This window comes from Rhinatrema bivittatum, chromosome 2 (assembly GCF_901001135.1).
Source record: "Rhinatrema bivittatum chromosome 2, aRhiBiv1.1, whole genome shotgun sequence".
Classification (NCBI taxonomy): Eukaryota; Metazoa; Chordata; class Amphibia; order Gymnophiona; family Rhinatrematidae; genus Rhinatrema; species Rhinatrema bivittatum.
Genome location: NC_042616.1, coordinates 349725990 through 349738516, shown reverse-complemented (window position 1 = coordinate 349738516; position 12527 = coordinate 349725990). Strand labels below are relative to the sequence as shown.

The 12527-nt window shown below is 43.3% G+C and overlaps 1 protein-coding gene across 1 annotated transcript in view; it reads left to right on the top strand.

Annotated features, from left to right (window-relative positions):
* The window catches only part of NFX1 (nuclear transcription factor, X-box binding 1), a 572380-nt gene that overhangs the window by 190310 nt on the left and 369543 nt on the right, over nt 1-12527 (top strand). Inside the window, 2 exon segments of the mRNA XM_029589884.1 lie at nt 750-821; nt 10288-10427. Of these exon segments, the coding sequence (XP_029445744.1) occupies nt 750-821; nt 10288-10427 (212 nt within the window).

Genomic DNA, 12527 nt, shown 5'->3' with positions numbered 1-12527 from the left:
CTCCCTGAAGAATCATGGCCTGTGTTGGGGGGGGGCGCACTTCCTGGTCAATGACATTTTAAGTGACTTTCTGCAGACGAATAACTAAATCTATGGTGTTGGAACTCTTTGGGACATTATACTTGCTACAACACACTGGAATTGTTTGTATTATATATCATACATGTAAAGTATACTGTAATCCTGTATCTCTCTCTGAGTACTTCTGTAGGACAATGAGTAATAAACCTTTATTTGGATTTAGCATATGCCTATTCAGTATAGTTCAAGGAAGGTTACTTGCAAGTACCATAGGAATTTCCCTGTGTTCAGAGGGCTTACCATATAAATTTGGACCTGAGACTGGGGAGTGAAGTTACTTACCCAAGATCACAAGGAGCGGCAGTGGGAATTGACTAATACTCTAACCACTAAGCTATGCCTTCACTATTATAATATTTTAATATTAATATTCCTATCTTAGCATTTTAATGTGTTAAGCAGTGCATTTTGTAGCATCCACTTAAAGGCTGATTTAAAATAGCATGTTTGCAGTAATGGTTGCATGTTTTAATACAACTTTCTTGCATAATCAGCAATACATTTTCATTATTTTGGTAATTGTATTAAGATTTTAGATTAACATTAGTTAGACTTTTAAGATTAAAAGTTTAGCTTGCAAATGTTAAATTGTCACTGCAGTTTAGGAATTTCTCACTAAATTATGTTGTATAGTTTTGTTTATTCAGTAAGGTGTTTTTATATTCAAGACTCTGCCATCCAGGACCTTGCCCATCATGCCCTGCCTTTATGACAAAGACGTGTGAATGTGGAAGAACAAGGTGAGACACTTGAATATAATCAGTTCTAAAATGTTTGAGAAGAATTAAGAATTGTGTGAGAAACAGTTAGATTCAAAGTGGCAAGACTGAAACCAAATGGATGGGCATCAACTCAGCTTCATTGCTGTTTTATGTCCTGAGGTGCTACCAGAAGTGTGAAGGATTGACAGAGGGTGGACTTGATGATGGGGCTTTGAGTGATACTTTGAGTGATAATAGTGATAATGCATCACTGACCTTATGCCTGTGAGAATCAGAGATAATTTATTTTTCCTCCCTGGCAAGTTGTCAGCTTTAAATATTAATATAGTGGTTCTGATTAGTCTTTATCTGTAATCACTACTGTAAGTGGACCTCCATTCTCAAAATCCTGGTCTTGGGATTTCTAAGTGAAAATACACCCAACTGGACAGTAATTGGTTTTTGTTCTGTTTTTTTGCATCCAAGACGATTGTGAACTAGTGTATAGTAAACTGGGCTCTTTACTAGTGCCAAGAACATCCTTTTTTAAATTTAAATCTCCAGTTCCTTGCTAAAATCTTATACATTTTCTGTATTCTTCAGTTTAAAAAAAAATACAAATCAAAATGCATTAAAGTAGCAGTTTCACTGATCTATGCAACACACTCTACACTTTCATCACAAAAGAGCATTATAGAAATATAACAAAAGTAATGTCCTAATTGCTTAAGTCTTCACACCCTTAGCAAACCTGTATTAACTCCAGTTTGAAAAATTGCCTTAAGAAAGCCCATAATTTAAATAGAGCCCACAGTAGTTGAAGTGATTTGAATAATCCTGGATGAAGAATCAAGCTGTTTCGGTTTTATGAGATTAATTTGAAGCAAAGATCAAAATATGTTCAAGGAGCTGCCAAAAGAACTTCAAAATAGTTATTCAAAGGTATACGTAAATGTGTTTGGATATTCCTTGGGGCACTGACAGATCCATTATTGTAAAGTGGAAACAGTTTGACATCACAAGACACTGCTGCAATCAGGCCTCCAAAGTCAGTAACTGTGTTAAGGAAACTTCTGTAGAAAGTCACAGTGGGGCCTAAGAATACAGACGTTTTTAGCTGAGACTGGGGAAAATGTTGACAGTTCAACAATTTAAAGATTACTTTAGAAATATGGTCTTATGGGAGGTTGGCGAAGGAAGTCACTGTTGAAGAACAGCCATATGATGTGATGCGTAGTGTTTGCAAAGAAACAATTGGGATACATCGCATTCATGTGGGAGAAGGTTTTGTGGTCTGATGTGACCAAAAGGAAAGTTTTTGTCCCATTACTAACCATAATGTCTGGTGTAAAACAAACACAGCACATCACCCTGTTAACACTACTATCTCTACAATAAGCATGGTGGTGGCCGTAATATGTTGGAAAAGTGGAATATAAATAAATATTGTGGGAGGCTTATGAAGATCACAGGCATGATGGATGGCTCAAACTACAGGCAGTTCCTGGAGGAAAACCTGTTCCAGTCTGCCATAGACTTGGGACTGGGGAAAACCTTCATCTTTCAGGAAGAAATGATTCTAAGTACAAAGTAAAAGCAACAATGTGGCCAGCAAGAAGAAAATGAATGTACTTAAGTGGCCCAGACCTGAATCCAGGTCTAAATGTTTCATGACTGATATTGCTGCCAGAGGCGCTTCCACCTTGTATGGGGGTATGAAGACTTATGCAATCAAGGCTTTTTTTATTTTTAGTTTTTATTCTTAATTACGTTTGGAATATTTGTATAATTGTTCTCACAGGACAAGCAGGATGGTAGTCCTCACATATGGATGACATCATCAGGATGGAGCCCAATTACAGAAAACTTCTGTCAAAGTTTCCAGAACTTTGACTGGCCTCTACTGGGCATGCCCAGCATGGCACTAACCCTGCAGCCAGCAGGGGTCCCCCTTTAGTCTTCTTTTTTCCGCGCAGCAGTAGCCTCACGGTAAAGGAGCTCTGAAGAGATTCCTGACAGGAATTTTCCTCACGGAATTACTAAACGTTTAATTTGCCCCACAGGGGTCCCTTCTCTAACTTTTTTCATACCGCGGTACTCCGGTAAGCTTTTAACCGTTTTCCGTCGATTACCGTTGCGTTTGGCCTTCGCGGCCTACTGGCCGTCGACCGTACTGCGGCTCGATTTTTGCCATGGCGTTGGGGTTCTGTCGGTGTCCGGACTGTACCCGCACCATGTCTACCACAGACTCCCATAAAGTCTGTGTAATGTGTCTAGGTCATGAGCACGATGTCTTGACTTGCACCAAATGTGCCCTAATGACACCAAAAAGGTCACAAGGCCAGAATGGAGAAGATGAAACTTCTCTTCCGTGCTCAAACCCCGACTCCGTCCATTGCATTGATGTCGTCAGAGCCGGCACTGTCAACTTCACGCCAGCATTGACCACCAGCCGGTGACCACCCGGCATCATAAGAACATAAGAAAATGCCATAGTGGGTCAGACCAAGGGTCCATCTAGCCCAGCATCCTGTTTCCAACAGTGGCCAATCCAGGCCATAAGAACCTGGCAAGTACCCAGAAACTAAGTCAATTCCATGTTACCATTGCTAATGGCAGTGGCTATTCTCTAAGTGAACTTAATAGCAGGTAATGGGCTTCTCCTCCAAGAACTTATCCAATCCTTTTTTAAACACAGCTATACTAACTGCACTAACCACATCCTCTGGCAACAAATTCCAGAGTTTAATTGTGCGTTGAGTAAAAAAGAACTTTCTCCGATTAGTTTTAAATGTGCCCCATGCTAACTTCATGGAGTGCCCCCTAGTCTTTCTACTATCCGAAAGAGTAAATAACAGATTCACATCTACCCGTTCTAGACCTCTCATGATTTTAAACATCTCTATCATATCCCCCCCCTCAGTCGTCTCTTCTCCATCGACACCCTCTACACCCCCTCAGGACCGAGGGGATCGCAGGGACAAACATCACCATCGACACCTCAAGTCCTCAGACCATCGAGGGAGCTATGCCTCCGCCTCCCTCTTCTGTTCCGGAGCCGGGGCTGCTTGCTCTAGGTCTCCGAGAAGAACTGGACCCGGATGGTTCAGGAGGCCATCGACAAGTCGATGCAACAACTCCAGGTTCCTCCGGCACCGACACTGGCGCCGCTTGCGGAACCGATCATCGACCCGATTCCGGCAGCGCTGGCACCGCTGCTCTCCAGGATGGAAGCGCTTATAGCTGCTTTTCCACCGATGGATCCTGGGTCTCCAATGGCTCTCGTGCCCTCCCCACTTAGTGTCATCGGGAGGCGAAACAGCGTTCCGCATCCCTCCATCGGGAGTTCGTTCTGCCTCAGCCATTGATGCTGATACGTCCATCGGCGTCACCAAGCCATCTATAGATTCCCTCGATGCCTGTATCGGTGCCTTCGATGCCGTCATCGGTGCCTCCGATAATTCCTTCGGCATCTAGACTGGGACCTTCAGGTATTCCACCACCCTGTCCCCCTCTAGTTCCTAGAGGGACACGTGCTGATCCTTATGATACCTGGGCTGATGATTCCTCGACAGACACCGATGATTTACCTTCACCCACTGAAAGTAGGAAGCATTCTCCTCCAGAGGACCTCTCCTTTATAAACTTTGTGAAGGAAATGTCTGAATTAGTTCCCTTCCAATTACAGACTGAACAGGATGATAGGCACCAGATGATGGAGTTGCTCCAATTCCTGGGTGCTCCCAAGGTAATCACCTCTATTCCCATCCATCAGGTCCTTCTGGATCTCCTTAAGAAGAACTGGGAACATCCTGGCTCCATTGCTCCAGTACACAGAAAAGCTGACCCTACCTATTTGGTGTAGTGGGCTCCAGGTTTTCAGAAATCACAACTGGATCACCATTCTGTCGTGGTGGAGTCTGCACAGAAGAGAGCGAAGAGGTCACAGCCTCACTCTTCTGTTCCCCCTGGCAAGGAACAGAAGTTCCTAGATACCATTGGTCGCCGAGTCTTCCAAGGGTCAATACTCATCTCCCGAATTGCCGCCTATCAGCTTTATATGACCCAATATAACAGGGTCATTTTTAAGCAGATACAGGACTTCTCGGACTACCTGCCTCAGCAATTTCAAGAACAATTACAAACCCTAGTAAACAAGGGTTTTGAGGCAGGCAAACATGAGATCAGAACATCTTATGACATCTTTGATACTTCTATTAGGTTATCTGCAGCTGCTATTTCGGTGAGACGGTGGGCCTGGCTCAAGTCTTCGGATCTTCGCCCGTAAGTACAAGACAGGTTATCCGACCTGCCTTGTGTCGGAGATAATCTGTTTGGCGAACAGATTCAGCGGATGGTGGTGGAACTAAAGGACCATCATAAGACCCTAAGACAGCTCTCTCTGATGCCTTCCGACTTCTTATTTATTTATTTAACACTTTTCTATACCGACCTTCATGAAAACATTTCATATCAGATCGGTTTACATGTAACAGAGGGTATAACTTAAACATAATTAACCAGAAGCGGAAGTTACATATAACAAGGGTAGATAACTAGGGGGCTGGGCTGGTCAGAGATAAAGGACAGAGTAACAAAAAACAAGATTAGGCATTGAGACAAAGAAATAGCGGCTTAAATATAACGTCTAAGCATAGCGGGGCGTTTGTCAACCAGACAGGACTCTGCTTTCCTGACTATCAAAACAGCCTTCAGAAAGAAGTCCTTCTTCCGCCCGAAGAAGCCTTACCCGCCACCAACCAGATCCCATGCCACGAGACCTTATCAAAAATCGCAGACTCGTCAAACACGTAAACAAAAGTCACAAGCAGCTCCTCAACCAGGGCCTGCTTCAGGTTTTTTACTTCCACCTAGATAGCAGCAGCCAGATTCCTCTGCCTCACATACCAGTGGGAGGTCAATTGTGCCACTTCCACAACATATGGCACTCAATCACCTCCGACCAATCGGTATTGGCAATAATTGCTCAGGGTTACCATCTGAACTTTCTCTCCGTGCCTCCGGACTCCCCACATCTACCGATGTGGAGAACATCCGATCACTCCATTCTTTTGGATCAAGAGGTCTCCCTTCTTCTCCAGTCCAAAGCAATAGAACCCATACCATACTCTCAGCACGGCCTAGGGTTCTATTCCCGGTACTTTCTAATCCCCAGAAAATCTGGAGGCGGCCGTCCTATTCTGGACCTATGTGCCCTCAAGTACCTCCAGCAAGAAAAGTTCAAGATGGTCACCTTGGGCTCGCTTCTACCTCTTCTACAAAGAGGAGACTGGCTCTGCTCTCTGGACCTCCAGGATGCATACACTCATATCGCGATAACTCCAGCTCATCGCAAATACCTGAGGTTTCTAGTAGGCCCCAAGTACTATCAATATCAAGTGCTTCCATTCAGCCTAGCGTCTGCGCCACAAGTCTTTACAAAATGCCTCGTAGTCATCACAGCCTTCCTTAGAACCCAAGGTGTTCATGTCTACCCCTACCTGGACGATTGGTTAATCAGGGCTCCTACTCAGCAAGCTGCTCTGTCGTCCCTCAATCTAACCTTACACACTCTAATTTCATTAGGATTTCTCGTCAACTATGACAAATCCTACTTAGCCCCATCTCAAACCTTGTCGTTCATTGGGGCAGACTTGGACACCTTACAGGCAAAGGCTTTCCTGCCTCGACAACGAGCACTGATTCTTGCATCTCTTGCTCACCAGCTGCAGTCTCAGCACTCCGTGACTGCACGCCAATTTCTCGTCCTCCTGGGACACATGACGTCCTCAGTCCATGTCACACCAATGGCCCGCTTGCCCATGAGACTCATGCACTGGACTCTGAGGTCTCAATGGACTCAATCCATTCAGCCCCGTCGACCGTTGTCCACGTCACCGACTCATTCTGTCTGTCTCTCGCCTGGTGGAAAAATCAGATCAATCTCCTCCAGGGCTTGCCCTTCCAGGCTCCAGACCCTCAAATCACTCTCACCACAGACTCTTCAACCTCTGTTGGGGACCCCACGTGGCCGATCTGCAGACACAAGGATCTTGGTCTCCAGAGGAAGTCAAACACCAAATAAATTTCCTGGAACTTCGAGCAATCAGATATGCTCTCAGGGCATTTCAGGATTGCCTCTCAAATCAAGTCATCCTGATTCAGATGGACAACCAGGTGGCCATGTGGTACATCAACAAGCAGGGAGGCATAGGCTCCTTCCTTCTGTGTCAGGAAGCTGCGCAGATTTGGTCGGAAGCTCTCTCCCATTCGATGTACCTCAAGGCCACCTGGTTGCCGGGAGTGGACAATGTGCTGGCAGACAAGCTAAGTCGCGTCTTTCAACCGCACGAGTGGTCTCTCAACCCCTTGGTAGCGAACTCCATCTTCCAACAATGGGGATATCCTCGGATAGACCTCTTTGTGGCCCCAAAAAAAACGCAAAGTGGAGAGCTTCTGCTCTCTCATTCGCAGCAAACTCTCTCAACCCAGAGACACATTATCCCTCTCATGGGCAACCGGTCTGCTCTACGCATTCCCTCCACTTCCTCTTCTCTCGAAGACTCTCGTGAAGTTACGTCAGGACAAGGGAACCATGATCCTGATAGCACCTCACTGGCCACGCCAAGTGTGGTTTCCAATACTTCAGGATCTCTCCATCCGCAGGCACATTCCCTTGGGAAAGGACCCGCTTCTGATCACTCAAAACGAAGGGTGCCTACGCCATCCCAATCTTCAAGCCTTGTCCCTGACTGCATGGATGTTGAAAGGTTAATCCTTCAGCCACTTAACCTTTCTGAACCAGTTTCCCGAGTCTTGATTGCATCACGGAAGCCTTTCACGAGAAAAGCTTACTCTTAAAAATGGAAAAGGTTCACGTCATGGTGCTCTTCTCAGTCCCTTGACCCCTTTTCCTGTCCAATCCCGGTTTCTGGACTATCTCTGGCATCTATCAGAATCAGGTCTTAAGACTTCTTCCATCAGAATGCATGTCAGTGCGGTAGCCACCTTCCATAAAGGTGTCGGGGATGTCCTTATATCAGTACAACCCCCTTGTAACACGTTTTTTGAAGGACTTGCTCCACATCAAGCCTCTGCTACATCCTCCGGCCCCTTCTTGGAACTGAATCTGGTTCTGTGTCGGCTCATGAAACCACCATTCGAGCCTCTTCACTCTTGTGAACTTCGATATCTCACATGGAAAGTGATTTTCCTTTTGGCAATCACTTCAGCTCGCCGAGTTAGTGAATTGCAGGCTCTAGTTACCTATCTGCCTTACACTAAACTTCTGCAGGACCGGGCGGTACTCCGCACTCACCCGAAATTTTTACCTAAGGTAGTTTCGGATTTTCATCTCAATCAATCCATTATACTACCTACCTTTTTTCCCAGGCCCCATGCCAATCCAGGAGAACAGGCTCTGCATACCCTTGACTGTAAACGGGCTCTAGCATTCTACCTAGACCGTACAGCTGCCCACAGGAAAAGTACTCAATTGTTCGTCTCTTTCCACCCTAACAAATTGGGGAAGCCTGTGGGTAAGCAGACTCTCTCCTCCTGGTTGGCGAACTGAATATCCTTCTGTTATCAGCAAGCGGGCATTCCATTTCAAGACCGTGTTAAAGCACACTCTGTGAGGGCCATGGCGACTTCAGTAGCACACCTATGATCGGTGCCGCTTCCTGACAATTTGCAGGGCTGCCACCTGGAGTTCTCTCCACACCTTTGCAGCCCACTATTGCTTGGACAAAGCCGGAAGACAAGATTCCATCTTCGGCCAGTCTGTCCTTCGTCACCTCTTTACAACGTGAAGTACCAACACCCTTCTGCCTGCCCAGTGGGGTTCAGGATGCCCTCTACCAAATTCCACCCCAGTTGTTGTGCCTGTTGCACGCCTTTGGGTACATTTGGTGCATTTTCGGACATCCTCAGCTCGGTACTCACCCATATGTAAGGACTACCATCCTGCTTGTCCTGTGAGAAAGCAAATGTTGCTTACCTGTAACAGGTGTTCTCACAGGACAGCAGGATGTTAGTTCTCATGAAACCCGCCCCCCGCCCCGCGGTGTTGGGTTCGTAACGTTTTATTATTTTTCTGCACTGCCTGTAGCTTTCAAATAAGACTGAAGGGGGAACCCTGCTGGCTGCAGGGTTGGTGCCATGCTGGGCATGCCCAGTAGGGGCCATTCAAAGTTCTGGAAACTTTGACAGAAGTTTTCCATGATTGGGCTCCATCCTGATGATGTCACCCATATGGGAGGACTAACATCCTGCTGTCCTGTGAGAACACCTGTTACAGGTAAGCAACATTTGCTTTTTCTCATGAAAGTATAGAGCGTGTTGTGTGGATCGGTTTGTGCATTGAAATCCTTTAATGCATTTGATTTGTATTTTTTACACAGCAGAATGTGAAAAATGTACAAAGGCATGAAGATATTTGCAGGGCACTGTAATTGCACATTTGATCCATTTTGTGCTAACAGCAGTTGATTAGGTGATGTCAAAACTCCACTTTTTCCCGCATAATGAGGAAGAGCTTTCTGATATCACATCTTGGCTGCTTCTAGTATAAAAGTGAATGTACCCAATAGTATTATAAATTCCTCTCTGAGAACTTAATTTATAATTTGCTGAAATCTAGAACCTAGATGTGGGAGAGGTACTTTCACCTAGTTTGATTGTATAATTTGAATTTTGACAACGGAGCTACCCTTTAAGGTAATGGCAACAGTTTGGTTGAAAGAAAACAGTTGATGGAGTAAAACCCTCTTCATGATACTCACATTTGAGAAATTTAATAGTAATCAAGAAGAATCTGTCAGTGTTCAAATTGTTGCTTGTACACTTGCAGGAGATTAAAAATGCAAATCAAAACCTTTTTTATTGTTAGATTTATTATCCTCCATAGTTTGGTAGCTGGTGCTCTCCACAGATTGTTAGTCTTTTTGACCACTTAAATTCTTGTTGGTGTTGAATGGACTGGTATCTGGGGGGGATTTCTAGGAATTAGAGAGGCCAGAAGCACAGGGGGTAGAAGAATTGCTGAAAATACAGAAGAAAATCATCTTTTGAATATTTTTTTTTGTTTTGTTTCCTTCCAGTGGGTGAATACTTGATTTTTAATAGGTTATATACCTGAATTGGTGTTTCAGCCTAGCCAGTGTATGAAATCATTATGTTGAAATGCTGCTGTAAAAAATACACTGATCAGAATATTCCTTCAAAAATGATCTTCATTTATAAAACAGAAGTATATTAAAACTATATTATGGACTATATGTAGTTTTTAATTCAATAAAAATCTGAGAGTCTAGAGTGAACATCTGTGTAAATTATTTTACTTGAATGTAGATTCAAATTAAAAACAGCTGCTGAGTAAAAGAAATACCTTTCCAGAAGTATATATCGTTTACATGCAAGGGCACTAGAAGATGCTCACTTTATAAGGAGTCATATTAGCTAGCTGTAGAAGTTTTTCATCTGACAATGTCTTTATTTTCTACAGTCATTCAGTTCGCTGTGGTCAGTCCAGTGCAATCCATTGCTGTAATGTATGTGAGAATCCTTTGAACTGTGGTGAGCACAGCTGTGCTCAGGTATGTCATGCTGAGAAATGCCAGCCCTGCCAGCAAGCAGTTCAGCAAGGTGAGCATCCAGAGACTCTGAGCATAGTGTTATGTAAATTTTTGTAAAGAAGAAATATGTCAGTATAAACTTTCAAGCTTGCTCTTGCATCATATCTAATGGTGTTGCTAGCAAGATATTGTAAAAGTTAAATTCTAACAAAATTATTATTCTCCATGGATAAGCAGGAACAAGCAGCCACATAAGTGCGTGACATCTGATGGTGCTGATGCGCCAAAAAAAACAACCCAAAAAAAACTTTCTATGATCCCAGAAAGACCAAAAGGTGTTTCTGAACATGGAATTTCCTGGACTGTTGCTGCCACCGTCTGAACTAACACTGGTCTTTTTTTGTCTGCCTCAGCACTCTGATGGAAGAAACATATTACTCTGGCTGTTGCAGTTGTTTTTTTTAGAAATTTTACTTCTATTTTCTCTCTTTATTTTTTTATATTTTTTATTTAATTTTATTTTTGAGCCCCCTCCTCCCCAAAAATGTTTTACAGTTAACTTCATTTTATTTCTCCCAGGATAGTAGGGGAAAAAACCCTTCAAGTTATGTTCAAAATATCACCATAAGATGGATAGTGCAGATTCCCATGAACTGTGCCTTAAGTGTCTAGGACACAGTCCTTCTAACTGTGGTTGCTGTAGAAGGATGTTACCCAGAACCAGGGCCTATAGAAGCATGAAGTTGAAGATATTTTTTTCCTCTTTCAGAAAAGAAGTAATCCACCTCCTTGAGACCAGTGCCCAAAAGTCATTCTCATGATAGAAAGAGCACATCTTCCTCTTCACATGGCGCAGAAAACAGAAACATGCATTTGTGCCACTCGAGGAAAGACACAGTACTGATAGATTAATGCAGAAGCCATCAGAAAAACACCAATCCACAACAATGGAGTAGAAACAATGGGTGCCATTTACCCATTTCATTTGACACCACGGGCAGACCAAACACATCAGCACTGAAGAAAAATATAAAAAAGGGATAGCCTTCTCTTGGATATTAGTACCAGAGTCAGATAACTCTTCAGTGAAAGCTCCACCTACACTACTGATTTTTCTATTACCAGTGTGACATAACTTTGTGTAGAGATATGGACAGACTTTCTGAAATAAAATGTCCAGTCATTTTCTCCAGAAATGGCCTGCTCTGAACTCAACAGAACATCTTCATGCTCAACTATTTACTACTGCATCTACTTCTCTGAAGCATAGATCATGGCTGAAGGAATCCTCGCCCATCATTATTTTGAAGTTTGTGATGTCTGATTATTTATATTCCTTTCATTCAGGGAAGGATTTCTTGAATTTGTCTTTAGAGCTGTCTCCGAAGCCTCAGAGAAGTTGACACATGACCTGAGGATCTAGCATTTCTGGAAAAGATGTCAGAAAGTATTCCATATACCAGCACAGTAGTAGAAGATATAAACATGCCAAAACTATAGTTCATGAAGCAAGGGATGTGTTAAGTCACTTACACTCATACCCAGATGTAAACGACTATGAAGAAGAGTCCATTTCTTTGTAATCAATCAATCAAATAGGCAGTCTGAACTTTCCAAAACTGAGCCAAGTTATAGTCCATTTACAGCGTCCTCTGTCCCCCAATATGTGCTGTGTTTCACAATGGCTGCATCAGGAGGGACAAAGTAGGACCACACAGGTCTTCAAAATGTTAAGAATTATTATATATAAATAAATAAATAGAAAATATATATAATAGCAAAGCAGTTGAAATGAAAACAAATCCCAGTAAGACTGAAAAGGTTCAAGACATATCTTTAAAACAGCATATACCGTGCTTGATTGCTGGTGTGAGAGATGCCAGTAGAGTACTTAAATGCACTGAAGATGTGCCAAAAGGAGGAGCATAAATATGTAACTTGACATAAACCAAAAACTGTCATGAGCGAAACTCCAATCAGAGAATGAGGCGATTTATAATCATTTTTTTAATAAAAAGACAGACCATTCAATTTCTTTGAGTCCCAATGGGGAAAAAGACTCCAGTTCAAAGATCCATCGCTGTTCCCAGCATAGCAAATGAGTTGCAACATCACCTCCATGGGAAAAAGGATGTACTATTTCAATAACAAAAAATCGGAGGTCTGAAAA